The sequence below is a fragment of the Silurus aristotelis genome (genome assembly GCF_946808225.1).
Source record: "Silurus aristotelis genome assembly, chromosome: 14".
NCBI classification, from domain to species: domain Eukaryota; kingdom Metazoa; phylum Chordata; class Actinopteri; order Siluriformes; family Siluridae; genus Silurus; species Silurus aristotelis.
In genome coordinates, this window is record NC_139587.1 from 13,668,851 (window position 1) to 13,688,170 (window position 19,320).

The 19,320-nt window shown below is 37.7% G+C and overlaps 1 protein-coding gene across 3 annotated transcripts in view; it reads right to left on the reverse strand.

The window, feature by feature from the left end:
• ebf1a (EBF transcription factor 1a) overlaps positions 1-19,320 on the reverse strand; it is a 103,887-nt gene that overhangs the window by 23,784 nt on the left and 60,783 nt on the right. For all 3 annotated transcript variants that reach the window (XM_083560333.1, XM_083560332.1, XM_083560334.1), the window contains exons 7-10: positions 9,362-9,443; positions 7,936-8,077; positions 3,615-3,745; positions 1,608-1,734 (exon numbers count right to left, since the gene is read on the reverse strand). In XM_083560333.1, the coding sequence (XP_083416459.1) occupies positions 1,608-1,734; positions 3,615-3,745; positions 7,936-8,077; positions 9,362-9,443 (482 nt within the window). The remainder of the gene's footprint in view (positions 1-1,607; positions 1,735-3,614; positions 3,746-7,935; positions 8,078-9,361; positions 9,444-19,320) is intronic.

Genomic DNA, 19,320 nt, shown 5'->3' on the forward strand with positions numbered 1-19,320 from the left:
TATTTGTTGGCCTATATCAATGGCCCAATTATGCCTCTTTGTACATGTGGGCTTCCATTTTACTGCAAACTCTTGTATTGACCAGCATGTGCCAAGAATTTGAGACCCCTAAAATGACATCATCCATTATCTGGCAGGCTTTTGAGAAATCCATTAACCGAGTGGTCTCCGGGTTCATAAGCAGACACAGCAGTTGGTACCATAATGCAGCTAGATCATCTGAAACCATCAAATGCCTCTGAATACGAATATAATACATTAAATATTATTTGTTAAATCCAAAACTGAACCAGAGCAGTTCTGTAATATCAGTTTGAAATTCATTTGCACTTATCCAAATTGAGCACAGCTAATGATACTCTTTAGTGTGGTTCTCTGCTGTTCTTCAGGTAAAACTCCACATTTCTGCATGGTATTGTGGCGTATAAGCATGGCAGCATTGGTGCACCATTGATTTAATTAGGTCTCCATTTCCTCTGGCTGACAGAAGTTGATTAGAGGCACCAGATGTCCCAAACGTAATTCTGTTGCCAGCTGCCATGCAGTCCGGCCAATCCTCTATGATTAGTACCCACTGGCAACTGGGCATGGCCAAGGTGCCAATTGGAGCCAGGGGAGAGGAACGACAGGCTGAGGCCCCAAACACTGCACTGCACACCAAGGGGGCTGCTGGGACATGGGCACCAGAATAAAAGAAAGACTTGCATGTTTTATGAAACTCTGGCAAATAGTGTCAAAGTATAAAGTATAAGTAAGTTCAGAGCAGAAATTCCTTCGGAATTGTAGTATTAATCTTTAAAGCACTAGAGTTTATAGAGTTATAAACTAGAGTTTATATTTGATAAAGAGGCTGGCCATTTACCCTCTTCTTTGATATGTTAGTTTTGTTTTTGTTTTGTTTTTTAGTTTTAAATATCACTCCCTTTGATGCTGAGATTTTCATGATGCTGAGATTTCCATTGGGAGTGACGAGGATGGACAGGATTAGAAACGAGTTTATTAGAGGGACAGCGCATGTAGGATGTTTTGTGGACAAAAGGAGAGAGGTCCGATTGAGATGGTTTGGTCATGTTTAGAGAAGGGACATGAGGTAGGAGAATTCTGAGGATGGAGCCAACAGGAAGAAGGAAAAGAGGAAGGCCAAAGAGGAGGTTTATGGATTTGGTGAGGGAAAACATGCAGGTAGTTGGTTTGAAAGAGGCAGATGTAGAGGACAGGGGGTATGGAGACGAATTATCCGCTGTGGCGACCCCTAATGAGAGCAGCCGAAAGAAGAAGAAGAAGATCACTCCCTTCATGCCTGGCCATGTGCTTAGTCAATGGACTATGCCATAAACCCAATGAACATACTCATTCACACACATGAATGCGTAGGCACAGACATAGATACATGCTGAGCAGACAATGGCTACAGCTGAGCACCCTTTAAATGCATTTATGAAATCTATTTTTCATACTCCCGGGCATTATAGCTTTAATTACTATCATTTAAAGTTGCAAATTAACAAACACCCTTTAAACATTACACAACACACATTTCTTGCAATCAAATGCTGTTAATATGCACTGTTGTATTTTTTGAAGTCATTAAGTTTGTTTGTTATTACCTGTGTAGATGAATCTGCCTGGTGTTCCCTTACAGAATTGTTTCGACTTGTAGGACAGAGTGACTTCGACCACTCCGGGGATGTGCCTGGGGGGCGTCTGTACCCGAATGGCATGAGGTGTGATAAGCTATAAGATAAATATATATTTATTAAAAAACAACCCATTTCACACAGTTTTTATTTATTTATATTTACATGTAATGTTAAGGAATGCCCCTGAACCAGGTAAGTTCCTGTAATCACTATACACTGTTATTCTCCGACCACCAACAAAACATACAGCTTGTCATGCTAAACAGAAACCAGAAATCTCATCTGGGTAAATGTCTATGTCAGAAAACATATACAAACAGCTTTATCTCAGCACTGACACAGGAGAACCTTCCATAAATATTAAATAAGCATCTCCTAAAAAAAGTTTATTTTGAATGGTTTTGTTTAACTTTAGAAATGAGCCTTATGTCCTTGTGAATTGTTACTATGAAATCAGTAGAAGAACACATACGCACACACACCTGTGATTTAATCCCTATTGTCATAAGAATTTATAAAATTCACTAAATCATCCCTTTGGCAGCAAGAATTCTATCTATCTATCTATCTATCTATCTATCTATCTATCTATCTATCTATCTATCTATCTATCTATCTATCTATCTATCTATCTATCTATCTATCTATCTATCTATCCATCCATCCATCCATCCATCCATCCATCCATCCATCCATCCATCCATCCATCCATCCATCCATCCATCCATCCATCCATCCATCCATCTATCTATCTATCTATCTATCTATCTATCTATCTATCTATCTATCTATCTATCTATCTATCTATCTATCTATCTATCTATCTATCTATCTATCGTTATTTCTGAAAAAGAATTTCCTTATACACTGGGGCCAATAGTAAACAAAGTGAAAACCTTAAAAAAAAAGTCAAAACCTTCTGCTAGGCATTATTTTTCAATTTAACGCAAATATTTGTAGTACAAATGATATTATCAGCAAGAGTTTGAGCATAAATTAGGATGTTAACATATTAGCCTTAATTGTAACATTCATTAAAAAAAAAACTTCAAGTGTGTAAGTGACAGTGTGTACTTGAGCTGACACAGACGGCACAGTTTTGCATCAAAACTGATGATCCATCTTAGTTCAAATCTACTGTCATCTGAACATGTGCTTCAATAAAATAAATAAGACTTCCATAAGAAGTAGTTAATGATGGCTGATATGACAAATTTGCAAATAGTGACCTGAAAATATTGCAAACTATCAATATTGAATATTGTAGTCAATTTATTTATTTATTTTTTTTTACAGATTTTTAATGTTGTTTTAGACTTTTGGATTCCACTGTATACTAAATCAAACAAGCCTTGTGCATTTAATAAGCACTGACTGTGCTGTGAGCTTGTAGATTATTCATTGCGATACAAAGTAAGATTTTACAGGACAATATTATTTTCACTTTCAACAAATAATTTTTTTTTTTCTGCAGACACTACTCAGTGGGTGAGTCAGCAGGACAGAGGTAATGTGTCTGGGAGCATTACCAGAGTCGAAACTGATGTCTTTACTAGAGCTGACATATGGAACTCCACCAGGCATTGCCATGAGGTTACATATGCCAGTATGTTGTCAGTCTGACAATAAGGATGCTAAAAGATCACAAATAGACTAAAATTTTCACAATCGCACTGTAATTAAAAAACATTTGATTTGAACTTTTCCTTTTTTTTTTGTCCATGAATTACTGTATATGTGCATGAATTGCCTCGTGTAAGTTGTAGACTGTATTTTGATGTATATAAATATACAGTCAGGAGCCTGCTTTTAAAGGGATTTTGAAACCTATGAAATATATTTAAAGGTATAATTATATATCATATATACCATTTGTTTGTGCAAAAGGCCAGTAAATGATAATATGGGCAATGACCTGCAGAAAATGCTGTTAAATAATAAATATGAAACAAATCCTAGGCTAAAAAGACTGACCTCGCTCCAGACGAGCATGGTGCCAAATATGACCTGTAACCCATCGAAGAAGTTGTCCCCGATGATAATAACAGTGGCCCCTCCTGTAGTCCAGCCCTCACTGGGACTGATGGCCTTAATGCAGGGTGTGGCTGCTTTTACAAAGGAAAGGAGAGAGAGAGAGAGAGAGAGAGAGAGAGAGAGAGAGAGAGAGAGAGAAGAGAGAGAGAGAGAGAGAGAGAGAGAGAGAGAGAGAGAGAGAGAGAGAGAGAGAGAGAGAGAGAGAGAGAGAGAGAGAGAGAGAGAGAAGAAAAAGATTTCCCTGAGATACTGCACAACATGCGGGTTAACATAAAAAAAATAAATTACAAACATCAATTCCACTCAGTCATGAATCAGGGACTTACTCTTATTAAATAAAGCATTTCAAATGAGCCAACTAAAGTCTGATGCAAGACACAGCATAAACTGCATGACAAACCATCAAAAGGAAAAATATTGTTCATTTTACCAATGGCACACACTACAACTGCCTATGAAGTAATTGACATCTTTTCTTGTGTATAGGATCACATTTATAGAGCCCATTTGGAAAATGAGGCTTTAAACACCTAATGAAAACTGACAGAATAATTAAAGAAGTCGCATATGATTACTCTGAGGCTGGTCCTTTTGTAAAAAACCCATACGCTTCCTGACATTATTTTGAGTGTAAGAGAGAGAAAGAGAGAAAGAGAGAAAGAGAGAGAGAGAGAGAGAAAGAGAGAGAGAGAGAGAGAGAGAGAGAGAGATGGCCTGCACGCGTCAACCATCAGTTTAAAACTTCACTACATGAAGCGATAACCTGTTGTTTTACTATTTACTGCTTCTCTGGTGTTACCAATGGCGTACCAAGATTGAAAAGATTGAAAAGCTCTCATCACTTTCCACCAAGGGCATGACACTGGCCTCTGTTGGATAAACTGTAAACAGATTTGTTTTCAATCAAAAATGGTGCAGAAAAGGTGGGAGTGCAGAAAGTGGACAGGAATGCAAGAAAGAAAGTGTCTATCATCAGTGGCACACACACACACACACACACACACACACACACACACACACACACACACACACACACACACACACACACACACACACAACACACACACACACATTTTCAGAGGACTGTCTGTATGAAAGGTGATATTCCCAGTCAGGTTTTGTTTTGGGTCTGGGGTTGATTAACGGAATCTGTCTAAAAAAAATTCTTTTTTTCAAAAGAATTCTTCCTTTCTAATGTTCTGTCAGTGATCACGTCACAATTATGACCCTAAGCCCCACCATACCCAAAGTCAGTGAATGCTAATTTGGATGATTATATTTATTAAATATTACCTCGACCCATGCACATAGGGAGGGCCCTGTGCGGCTGCTTGTTTTATGACACTCGTGTAAATGTCATGAGATCCCAAGTCTGTACAGGAGTCGATCAAAAGGCCAGCCGCTGCGGGACACACTGGCAAAACAGCAGCAGGCCATCAAAATTCAACACCTTAATAAGCCGCAATTTCATTTCGCCATGTTGAACTTTGGCTCAGGAACCTGAGCTTGCCATCACACGAGGTGCACTTTATTTGACTAATTACTCCTATTCTGCGTTGGGGGAGGGGTAAAGCACGGAAAAGTGAGGGAAAAAAGGAAATAGATTAGACAGGAATAGAAGGGGTGATCCTTGGAGGTTACTGTCTGAGTTAATGCATGTGACAGACTATTTTGCTGGATTCTTGTGCTAGACTTTACTTATTAGACTGTGCCCAAAGTTGAAGAGTGCATTTTACAGCCCTTTGCAGAAGTGTTGTAAAATGGGCTCTCAAACTCTGTGCATTTTGCTCCTTGTTGCTGCAAACATGAGCAGGATGATTGCAGCGACATGGCATAATTTAATATGGTGGCTGCACTAAACTGGGAGAGATAAAGAGGTACGATGCAGCAATCTGTGATGGTAATCTTGGCTTGGGATGACTCTTTTGCAGTGCTCTGAAATTGTGCATGGATTAACCAGATGGTGTACTGGGAATCCATCTGATAGGATTAAACTTTGCTGCCTTCCATTGCCGCCATCTGTTCCCCTGCACCGCTTGCTTGTGTACAGAACGTGCGCATGCACACTAACACACTTGAACACTCATGCACATGTCCCGAACAGCCACACACAGTGTTTATTCCTCTGAGTTTGTACACTGAAACTGACCAGGGCAGCTTTTTTTTCCTCTCCATACTCGCTTTTTGCCATGGCCTTGGCTCTTGGTGTCCCACTCTGTTTTCACAACCTCCAGTTAAAAGACCTCACTGCACAGACTGCCTCTGAGATGGCAGCCTTGTTAGCCAGCAGGGAATGAGAATTATGTTTCCAAATCAATGCAGCACTGCACAAGCTGCCATGAGCAGAGAGAGTATGAGAAATACTGTAAGAGCACACTGTTTATGATTTGACCTCTGAACCCTGACCAAATGTTATAGATTTAACTTAATTATAACAAGCCTTTTAGTGGAAAGCTGACTTTTTTGTATACACAAAGATAATTTGGTAGTATTTTCAGAGAGTGTATATCTATCATAAAAACAAAAACATAAAAATCTGACAAAATCTAACTATGTATAGGGTTGAATTAGTTTGTTTCTGAAGATCAAATCAAATTTAAGATTATTTCACCTTGAGTTATTTAAGATTGCACGGAGAACATATTGCTAACTCAAGAAAAGACATACAGCATTGTGAGAAATAGGTTGCCAGATCAGTCCAGAAAAAATTTGTACAGTTTTTAAGCAGCTCCGTTTTTATAAAGCACAGGTAGAAGTTTAAAGTCAACAGGCCATTATGGATAAAGTTGGTTCCCACTTTTATCCAATCTGTCCAAAAGTCTAGCCAAATAGTAGAGTGACAGCATTGTTAATGTATAGATTTCATCAAAAAATGTTTTTTTTTTACAGCATATATTCATTGCACTGTAACTATTATTCCCATAAAATTCATGGTTGTGAAACAGGAAGCGTTGCAGTTGAGCGGTGGCAGATCCTGCATTAAGCTCAGTCATGACTGGAAACATAATCATCTCCACAATGATGCTTTAAGCTTATAAGAACATTGTGAGTGCTTTCTTCACATTCAGCAATCACTTCATACTCGCCTTCCTCTATGACTGGTTAAGTGTAATCCTTAGATAAGAACATCTATAAACTGAAATTCCTGTAGCTATTTTGTATGTGCTTTTTGAATGTATGAGGCACAAAGGGAATGGCTGAAGTGCTCTAGCTACTATTGCATTTTCCTACAAGTAGTAGTAAAATACAGAAGGAGAACTGTGATCATAAAATGATGCAACACAGTTTCTCAGTAGGTTTAGAGGCTGCCATCTCTCTCTGCTCTGCAATTCTCCTTCTTGATGTGAAGAAGCTCTACGCAGTGTGTCAAAGTGGCCTAGTTTTACTGAATTCAGCGCTATTAATTATCTTCATGCAAAAAAAGAGTTTGTTGGTCTGGAAAAAAAACAGTGCAGTAAATTCTCTAAAAAAGTCATTGGATGACAAACAGGGCCACTGAGAGATTATAGAGATGAAAACATTAGTATTCAATCCTCAGCTGCAATCTTATACTACAAAGACTCTGTGCAGACTGTTGAGTTCAACTTAAACAAAGTTGTGTCTCAGTTATGCATGATTTTGAGTTTGAACTTAAGCTATATTTTCTTGTGCGATATTTGCTTGAGAATAGACCAAAAATAAATCCAGCAACATGTCTGACAGTTATTAAAAAAAAAATCTGGAACACCAGAGACAACATCTGAATTTAGGAAGTTGCTAAATTTAAGTACCAAATCATGAGCTACACATGAGGAGACAGACCTTCTCCTGTGATTGAAACCTAGACAAATGTAAAAACAAAAAATGTAACAGCACCACTAGTGTAATCTGTCGTCACTCAAAATGAAACCAAAATAAAGCCAATAACTACATTAAGGCTTAGTATAGTTACAGACACAAATATATTATTTTTATTTTTATTATGTATTTTTTTTTCTCCTGTGATGAGAACAGTCAGTGACAGGTAAGGTTGAGAAGTGACAGGTAAAGTCACTGCTCTGACCCTGACTAATGCAGGTAAAACCTCTACCTGAGTTTGTTAAATCTCTCAGCTGGGTTAGATTTTCCTATATCTGCATTTAAACTGCAAAAAAAATATTTTTTTTTTTATTTTGGACCTTTCAAAGAGTCAAATAAAACATTTAGCTTTATATGTGTGGATATCAGATGCCAGATGTCGAACACCAGATATCAAGGAGAAGACAAAATATTGTATACTCACCATGTTCCAAGTATGATGGAGTGCCCTCTGAGGGGTCCAGTCGGCGAGCCCTGCGCCCGTGTTTAGAGTTGTTGTGTACAAACATGTTATCAGATACAGCCAGAACATGACCATCCACACTCACTGTCGTAGAGACCACAACCTGCAGGGGGACCAGAGAAACTGATGCAATCAAATTGCCACCTTTACCCCGCATATTCACCAGATAATAGTGATATACAGTATTTATTCCGGCCTTGGAAACAGAGATCTTGGTAAATCCTGGTAAGCATGGTTTCATCAAGTACTGGTCTTCACCTCTTCTTTTCTTATGATTACCTTTGTATTTTGTCTATCCTCTTTCTTTTAATAAATTTTCATATATTTGCCTCAGTCTCTACTTTGTGAAGTAAATAATATATATACCATAATAATAATATAAGTTCATTTATCTCGTTTTTATTAGAAAACAAATAAAAATTCTTCAAAACTATGCTGAAGTGTGCTTCATTTACAGCCTGTATTTATACAAGTCAGAATAAGTACTCTCTTAACTTGACCACATAGTCAATCTGTATGGCAGTAGCACCGCAAATGAAATGAACAATTATAGTCAAGAATTGACGAGAGAATTAGTGTGTACAGGCTGAAAAATGTACCCGTCAATAACTAAATAAAAAAAAATATATGTCTCAATAGAGAGTTCAGTGCAGAAAATAATATTATATAAGAAAGAACACGGCAGCAGGACCTCAAACTGCAATTTTCAGCATATTATACAAAACCAGTAGACACACTGAGAGAATAACAAACAATTTAAAGCACAAAAACAAAAGAATCCTTGTTTAAAAGAAACATTTTATATATTTACATATTTAATCAATGATTAAAATTTACAGCCAGCACCCCTGACCTTTTTACATGAATTATTCTGGTGTTTTATTATTATTAATATTAATAATAATTAAACATAATAAACATTTTATATTCAAATATTTAATCTATGATTAAAATTTACAGTCAGCACCCCCGACTATTCCACATAAACTATTCTGGTGTTTTTTTATTAATAATAATAATAATAATAATAATAATAATAATAATAATAATAATAATAATAATAATAATAATATTATTCATATTTTCTCTCGAACAATATTTAGACTTTTTCTTTTTTTAAACTTCTGTTTAATGCTTTAAATTTCTCTCTTTCATTTACTTGGCACAACTATGCAGCAATTTTGTGCACTGTTTAAGCTTAAATTATCACTCTGTATATGTTCTTTTTATAACATTTTTCTTACTTTTTTAAAGGGTGCCAAACATTCTGGATTGTAACCAAACATATTATGTCCCAAAAAAGCAGTGTAAATGAACATTCATTATAACTTACAGTACAGAGAGCAAACATTATTATATAAAATTAAGCCTTAGTGTTAGTTGTTACCTGGAAGCGTCGCATATCTCTTGGGTTCCCTGCATTCTTTAGACAATTCTGGTTGCACTTCAGGAAGAACTTTAGGAAAAATCTGAAAAGACGCAGAAGAACAAAGTATAATATTATCCCATGGTTTATAAAACATCGCTGCACTGGCATGCTTTTATACTTGTCTCCATAAGACTCGTTGAAGGAATAACAACTGGCATGAAATAGTTATTTTTGTCAATAATTTTTCAGCCTTAAAAGCATACAACATTGAAGATTATACAGAACTATTCCTTCCATTATTTTGTCTTCAATTAAAGATTATTTTGAGAAATATGCTGACTTTCCTCTACATATTTGTAACAAGTTTTACAGGTTTTCCCTACATGTTGCATGTTCTATTCACTGTTAATTAACAAAGTAAGCTTTGTTTATTTCTCACTTGCTCTCTTTATTATTTTCTTTTCCTTTTTTTTCCTTGCACTGTTGCACCTTAGTGAAGAAACAGTGAACACCCGTCCACCTGCTGTTTTAAGCCATACTCAATTATGCCCTATGGAAGATCACAGTCATGCCTCAGTCACGTGCCACCTCTTGCAAGTGCTGTGATTATTCATACACTAATACAGTTGGCTTAACTTTTCAAAGTCTTCAAGATGTGCTTATAAATGCACATAGAGACATGTATCTCTTGCTTTTTTATGTGTTGGTAAGTGTGTTTGTTGACCTCTAGGACTTTTCTGTCAGTTGCTATGCGTGTGTATGTATATTGGCTGGAATTCATTCTAGATTTACACAGATTGTACCCTTCATCTGCGGTTTGTCTGATACCCTTGAAATTACACATTCCACTCTCATCCTCTTGCCTCCTTTCATCCTTTTGTCATCTATCTGTTCTAAACATTCACACCTTTTCCAGTAGCTCTAATGAGCAGAGGGCAGAATAACAGCATATACACACACACACACACACACACACACACACACACACACACACGCACACACACACACGCACACACACACACTTTTAACAATATACATTGTCACAAAGTTGATCTAAATAGTTATGTAACCCATTTTCTTCTGGATGACATCAAATAATAGGATTATATATTATTACTCTTTTACAACTGTATTCCTTTAAGTCAAACAGCATTACATGTATTTGAAGAACGGTCAGTAGAAGCATATATAGGCTATAGATTTCACATAACAAATGGTCGGTTGACACACAAAAACCTCTACATGATCCATCTTGGTGATGTGGAAAGTTCTTTGAACCATGAGTATGGCAATGTATTTGTGTGTATGTTTGGGTAAAGGTGTCCACAACGATAACCAAGCACAGCGCTGTTTAGGTAAACAGATTCTTCCCTGAGGGTTGGCTATACTGAGGCTCTGCAGCCTTCTCTGATATCATTTACTGTAAGGGCTCTAAGCCCTGCAGTGTTCCTGTCTGATTCTCCAATGCTGCCGCCTGTCTGATCTCACCATAATCTCTCTATCCATCTCTCACTCTCGCTCTCAGCTGCCCCTGTGTGTCAGTAGCACAGAGAGTGTGACCCATTCCTTCTAACACTCAGCTTAACCCCAACACTCATATCACACACTCTCTCAGTCCTACTAAATCCCCTGCAAAAACCAGGGTGTGCTGTCTATAGCTTCCCCACACCTTTGTGTTTCACGCCTGCACTGTTTACACACACGCACACACATACACACACACACACACACACACACACACACACACACACACACACACACACACACACACACACACACACACACACACACACACACACACACACACACACACTGTATGAAAGCTTATACCAGCACTTCAGAAATAAGATTTATAAGGTAAATAGACCATATTCCAATGACCCAGGAACAAAAAGAGATCCATGAAATGTTCATTCACATGTGTAATGTTTATTAAACTGCACACTTTCATGGGACACTTTTTTAGGTACCATGTGCTTGTAGAAGTAGTTGGATGGGAAACTAATTAACAGCATGTCACTTAAAATAGTCTTACAGGGCTCCAAGGTTCTGATAACAACATAATGCAACCTACAGTACTACACATGCTCCTCTACCTGGCATATATAGTATGCAGTAGCTGTTTTCCGAAGTACATACAGTACGAATATTGACAGCTATAAAAATGAGAATATGAAGGGCAATGGCTGGACATGCCAAAGAACATATTAAAAAAAGAAAAAAGAAAAAGGAAGAAAACTAGCAAGGAGGGAAAAGGGCATAAGCATATAGTTACAGGGGTTAATATAATCATCAACCCTTGACCTATGACTCAGGGTCGCATCTGAGAGATGGGATGCTGAACTCCACCTCTATTTGCTCTTTATGACTCACCAAGACTCAAACATAAGCATTCATAAAAGCAATTTAAGTAAGAAGTAAAAATGAAATTTTATAAGATTAAAAAATATTTGATTGCTACGAGCTGGGTTTAAGACATTTGTGTTTAATATGAGATGATAAATCAGAAATATATATTTCATTTCCTGATATTTACATCAGAAATTATTAATCATTTTAGGTGAGCAAATGTATAAGATAAACTTAAAGTAAATAAAAGTAAAAAAAAATCACTGTATCACTTGCTTGCAATACCTGCACTAAGCCATGATGTTTTTCTTGGCTGGCCTTTTTCATATCTGGTTGTTAGTACACCAGCAGTTCCTTTACAAATTGTTGCATTAGCTGTGCTCAATTCTTATGCAATGGCTCTGATCAGTTTTCCCTCTTTTCTCCATTTCAAAATGTTTTTCTTTATAAACAGCATTCTGGTTTCCATATTTTTATTTATTTATTATTATAATTTTTTTTTTATAAATGTAGTCTTCACAAATGAAAACCGGGTAGACATTCAGAACTGTCAATTGTTTGGACCAGTAAAACAGTATGTCTTCAGCATGTAGCAAAATCTATAATAAATAATTGCTTTTGAAATGGACTGAAATACATTTGTTTAACTCATAGATGAAAGACAACTCTGAGACTTAAAGAACATCTGCAATGTTCAGACGACTGACTTTTTCAAAATTATTTTTAATATTAAACCTTTAGCCTCAGTTACTACTGGCTAGCCACTTAAAGAGCAACTGCCATTCTATAAATTGCTTGCTCTAGCTGTGTGGGCTGTGAAGAATGAATGTTAGCAGAGCAGATAGAAAGCATGTGCTAATCTAATGTCAGCACTAAATGCAGCAGTGTGGCATTGGAGCATGTGGCATGTGCGAGTATGGTGTTACCCACACCCTCAGTAAATGAGACCTAGTTGACGGCACTGGCCATCAATTATTCAGAGGCTGAGATGGCAATTATGGCACTGAGCACAACCAGCATGAATATTTTATGAAGGTTAACACAGAGTGAGGGGGATGCAGAGAGAAAGAGAGAGAGAGAGAGAGAGAGAGAGAGAGAGAGAGAGAGAGAGAGAGAGAGAGAGAGAGAGAGAGAGAGGGGTTGAGTGAGGTTTAGCCTTGAAAGACCCAGTGTTACCAATTCTTACCATGGAGCACACAACTTGCTATTCTCCTATATCCTCCTACATCTCTGTGATCTTAGCCTGCCTTTCTCTCCTCACCTTGCACCACTCTGTTTTTTTTTTTTCAGTGACTGTATTGGTTCGCTTAAGAGTGGTCTGCATTGAAAAATCTTAAAGTGTCCCTGGTGCAGTTTGGGCACACAGCTCTCCATTACTCCAGTGCTGTGGGCATGGCAGGAATGCTGCAGTTGTTTCGACTGTGTCATGCAAGTCGTGGCTAATTGAGTAACCAGACACTGGGCTGAAGAGTGATGGCCTAATCTTTGGAGCAACAGTGTCAAAGCTTGCCAGCTCCACTGTGCCTCCCTGTCTGCTTCCAGTGTCTCTTTGCATGAAGTTCCTTACTACTAAAAAAAACACACTTTGAAGATACATGCTGCATGTCCCTTACCAGGCCAAGCAAGCACATAAATGACAGCACTGGTGAACTCTGTTTTAATTCAGCTAAAACAACGAACAAAACAAGAGAACACCAGGAAATACTAACACGTTCTAGGTGAAAATATATTTCTCTCAATAAAAGAAGAGAAGCACAACAATGTGACAGTTACAATGTCACTCCCTCCCCTTCCCCCATTTGGAAAACAAAAAGCAAGCATGGGGTGCCGACAGCTCGGAAACTGCTTACAATACAGATTTCCGAAAAGATCTACCCCAGGCAAAAAAAGTAAAAATATCACTGGCTTGCTTAGCTGGTCTTTCAGATGTCTTACCCCTCCTTCTCAACCCCCCTCATTGCTATGGCTGGATTTCTGCACCGGCCTGCGAGTTTGGTGCCAAATGCAACCCAAGAACTATTTCAGGAAAAAAAAGAAAAGAAAATGAAGAGAATTCGCTTATCATAACAAATGAGCAAAGGAACTCTTGTTTAGCTTTCTACAGCTGAATCCATGTAACAAATACTTATTCTGACCAGCGTCACCACAGAGAGAGAGTTTGTGCTAGCGAGAGATCATGCTGTGTTTTCTGTGAAACATTCTTTGGAATTTTAACAACTGTGAATGCACCATTTGAATATCATTGACATGAAAACAATTCAGAAAACCAAAAGTAGGTAAACATGTAAAATATTTGATTTAGAGAAAGTAAGAAAATATGATGCATTTTGATGCAGCGCCACCATCTAGACCATCCAGTTATTCAAGCACACCTTAAAGTTGACCACTTTTGTGCTTCGCTCTGTTATGTTATCTCTTTGTCACTGTATCCCTCATCTCTCCTTATGTCATTAACTCCTCAACTGCATCTATTTGAATGTGCCTTTGAAAGACAAAAATGAAGGAGAAATACAATGCGGGGGGACCGAAAGAATACATCAGACAGAACTCTAAACCCTGGAGATGAGTGCACTGTGGCTGGGGGCAAATTATTTAACATAATAAATGCTTCATATTCAGGCTCATAATTGATAGCTGAAGTCAGGCAAGGAAGCGTAGCTGCCACATTTGGGCTTTGGGAGCTGTCAGTCATGAGGAGGAGGCCGCTGGTAGAGGAGGGATAACGATTGTCATCTAACAACCGGCTTATTTAATTTGAACATTACTGCTAACATTAGTAATTACAAAGCTATGATGACTTAGCAGCCATGCCAAGGTGCAGTTTGGACAGTTATTGCTCTAAGAGTATCAGCAACTCATTAATTTTTACGTTACAGATATATACTCTCTCTCTCTCTCTATATATATATATATATATATATATATATATATATATATATATATATATATATATATATATATATATATATAGAGAGAGAGAGAGAGAGAGAGAGAGAGAGAGAGAGAGAGAGAGAGAGAAAGAATGAAAAACAGAAAGAGTGAAAGAGAGGAGAGTAGTTATACATTACACATCCTGCTTCACAGCTGTTTAAGTCTTTACACATCAAGCACCGCCGTCTTAGGTTTAACCTTGTTTGTAACTGTCAAGTTAATGCTAGATTAAAAAGTGGATTAACAGATAAGCTTTAATTTATCAGATCTATATAAATGTGTTTAATCTTTTATTTACATGAGTGAATCTAGTTAATCTAGCCCTTATAGAGAGATCATACAGACTGCAAAAGAAACTTCAGTGGATTGTAAACAGCTACACTATAAATATGAGGGCTGGAATTGTGAAGAAAGATACACTTTACATATGTTTTAAAAGAAACACACAGAAAGAGAGAGAGAGAGAGAGAGAGAGAGAGAGAGAGAGAGAGAGAGAGAGAGAGAGAGAGAGAGAGAGAGAGAGAGAGAGAGAGAGAGAGAGAGAGAGAACACCCTTCTGTATATTTTAGGAGCTGTAGGCAAACACCTCAATAATTCATGGTGTAGAGATTGATTTTTTTTTCCTTTGGCGAGAAGCAGCAGATGTGGCGGGGGTTGGGAGGGGTGGAGTGTGTGTGTGTGTGTGTGTGTGTGTGTGTGTGTGTGTGTGGGGGGGGGGGGGGGGGGGGGTTAATGCTAAAGAGTGCAGGATGATTGGGAGGACAACATTGGGGGTTAGCAGCTAGAGAAATCATTATCTTGCCCACTTATTGTGTGAACAATGGAGTTTTAAAGCGCACTTTCAAATTACCCCAAAGGGCAAAATCACACTTCTGAAAATGGCTAATATATGTTTGTAGAACAATCCTAATTGATCTCTCTTTCACTGTCTTGCGTAAAACAGCACAAAGAATGGTGGATAGGGCAAGAAAAAGGTGAAGACTGATGCTCACAGTCAGAGGAGGTAGGGAAAAGGTCATATTGGAGATACCACCCAAATGAGCACCAGTGAGGGTTGTGCTTGGAAATCTGCTGAGAATAAAGTGTTTTTGAAAGCTGTGCATTCTGTGTTTTTTGTTATTTTGTTTTGAAAAACACCTTTATAAAAATGTCCACAGACATCCCATTTCTTGTACTCTGAAAAAATGATGGTGAGTGCCTAAGAAACAGCTGAGAGAGAGAGAGAGAGAGAGAGAGAGAGAGAGAGAGAGAGAGAGAGAGAGAGAGAGAGAGAGCAATATTGTGAGAAGGAGGAGCAAAGTTTGCAAGTTGTTGTGCATGTCTGTCAGAACGAATCAGCTGTGTGCCCCTGATGTGATGGCAGGTGAAGCTTTAAGCGTGAGGGACATCCTTTTGTCATTGCGCATACTCACAAATAATTCATCCCTTCAGAGTGGATGGAGAAGTGTATTGACATGTACCACTTCTACTTTCCTTCACCTGTCTCTTTCAGGCGGGACGCAAAGAACAGAGAGACCTTTTCACAGAAAACGCGTGTAGGCACAGGAACGCTCAATCTCCTACTACTGACCTAATTAAAGCTGCACATCTCTCACTTCTCCACTCAGCTTTCTTAAAGGTAAAGAGACATAAATAATCATCATCGTAACCTACAGTCCTAGACTGCAGCTTTGCCTTTTTTTTTTTTGTAAACTGTAACATTTGTACAAAGCAAAAGAGTTTGACTGTTGAGTTTTAAATGTCACAGAGGTAGCAGCCACCACTTTACCAGAAGTCTGGAAGCACTCTGCTAGGTACAGCACATGAAATGTCAGTGTACAGTCAGCTGCCTTGAAAAAAAATTAAGGTTTTCTGATTAAAAATTATGTTTCTTAAATAGTATTGTGTTATTCTTCAGTAATGCAGTAATCTAATTATAGTGAAGACAAAAACTTAAGGAAGAAAAAAACATATGAAACAAGACTACATGAGGTCAGAATTAGCCCCTAAACTTCTAGCCAGCAATAAATAACACAGTATGTTGGGAGACATGAAAATTAAAAAAAAAAAAAAAAAAAACTTCTATGAGACCTGCGATGTTGTATGGTTTAGAGACAGTGGAATTGAGTAAAGGACAGGAGGTGGAGCTGGAGGTAGCAGAGCTGAAGATTTTCATTGGGAGTGATGAGGGTGGACAGGATTAGAAATTAGTTTATTAGAGGGACAGCGCATGTAGGACGTTTTGAGGACAAAGTAAGAGAAGCCCGATTGAGATGGTTTGGACATGTGCAGAGGAGGAACATGGGGTATGAGAATAGGTTAGTAGGTACATCAGTAGAAGAATGCTGAGGATGGAGCCACCAGGATGGAGGAAAAGAGGAAGACCAAGGAGGAGGTTTATGGATGTGGTGAGGGAAGACATGCAGGTAGTTGATTTGAAAGAGGCATATGTAGAGGACAGAGTAGTATGGAGACAGATGATCTGCTGTGGTGACGCCTAATGGGAGCAGCAGAAAGAAGAAGAAGAAAAAGACACAAACACAAACTCTTTAAATGTGTCTGATATTGTGGGGTTTTTTTTGCTTTTGTTTTTTTTTTTATATCATACTCTCATTACAAGAATTAAGCTAGAGATGCCACCTGAAATGATAATAAAGAAACCAGACAGTGAAAGACGCTGAGAGAACAAGTAAGTGAGCAATGTGTTTGTGGCTGTTGCTGTGTACATCAATGTGTTCAATGTGAGGTGGTGTGTCTCTCTTGCCTGCTAATCAGCTCCCTGATAATTTATTATTTAAATTATATTAGGCAATGACGTGCAGTCAAGCGGAAGTGGTACAAAACTGTGGCATATTGATTTTAACAGCGTGCTGTCTCCTGTGATTTGTGGCGGCGCACGGCTGTCTGCGAGTGACAGTCTCGGGATCACAGGGATAGGATGCCACCGCGCCACATGCTAATGTGCACTTTAAACATTTAGCAGTAGGAGGTGCTGTAATTGCTTTGACAGCAGACAGGTGACCAACATAAGACATGTAGTATAACCTTTCTCTTCTCTTCTCTTCTTTTCTCTTCTCTTCTCTTTTGTAGACAAAAACTGTTCTCCACTTGGTCTAGTTCCCCACTCCCAAGAAAATAAATAATATGTCTCATGCCTCAATACAATGTTTAATTAGCATTGGAGGATGCCCACAGGAAGAAATGTTTCATAGACACAGAGTAATGGTGTTGCTACTATGATGATGCCATCACCTTTTCATTAGTGTTTTCGCTAACTACTAGTTCCAGGCTGTTTGGAGTTAGCATCATTAGCCGGAAGTGCTGGAGATATTAGTACAGCATATTGGTATGGCTTTCTATTGGGTTAAAGCACAAAACATTCTTCCTTCATAAAATGAGAGGTGAGCTTTATTAAATTAGCCTCCAAAGCTCATGGAAATAATGGCTGCAAATGAGTGGAGTCTGGGTTCCATGCCTCCTAGCACAAATCTACCAAAATGATTACATACTCTGGCCGGCAATGCAGCCGTATTTTAATAATCTCACTTTCTTGCTTTCATTAAATTAAAATAGGGATTATGTGTCACTTTGGTACAATTAAAGACACAATCAACCCGCACAAAAAAGATGAAGACATCAGACCAATAATAAGCCTAAAGTAATCCCTGTAGCAAACAAAATTATTATACCAGATATAATAAACAGCTTGATAATTGCCAGTGTTACAGGATGCTCAGTTGGATATTTTTGATCTATGATACAAGCCATCATCAAGATGAAATTCTGGAGAAGGCAAATGGGACAACAAACCTGTGCAATAAAAGAGGATGAAGGATGTATTGTATGATTGATAATAGAACAAGACAAAATTAAAGAAAGTAGTGGTGTGAAATGTGGCTTTGACAAGTCATCTTGAGTTTATTTATTATCATACAATTACAAACAGGTTGGTTTCCTGCTAATTTTGTTTTAACTTAACAACATTAATCTTGTGTGATGTCAACTTGAGAGGAGGACAGTGTTATGTCAAGCTACACTGTCTGTGTATTTGATGGAACCACAATATAGCATGCAGAAAATGATATATTGGCCTGTAAACTCAGTCAGAAATGATGACATGCCATAATAAATATATGCATAAATAGTATTAGCCTAGAAAACAAAAAAGTTTTTTATACACATAAACTTATGTATTAAATAAGACTAAAGTAATTAATAACTTTAGTCTAATGTATAACTTTAATTAAAATTAAAAGTTATAAATTAGACTGAAGTAATTAATGTGATAATTACAACAAGAAATAAACTAAAGAGATGAATTCATAGTCATGAACTACACACAGTTGATTTGCGCATTCTAAATGGAGCAACCAGAAAATAGCAGTGTGTTTGTGTAAGCTAGTTCTAAATATATACATAAATATTCCTGCAACTTTTAAATTTAAGTTGCCTATTTTAAATATGGCCCATTGGTAGAAGATAGTCGTTTACGTACTAAACCCCAGGCTAAGAGCTTCTGAGATTATAATAAAAAAGCAGTAAGCATTTAGTTTGTACACTGTGCTGAAATGACAAAGTGGCTTGTCTTTGTGAGGCTTTGGTTACTGAGTAGAGACATCTGCATTTGTAGCTAACAGCTCTACATGGATAGCTAAAATAATTTTTTTTTATTTTTCTGAACTATAATGGACAAAATGTAAAAAAAAAAACTTTTAGTT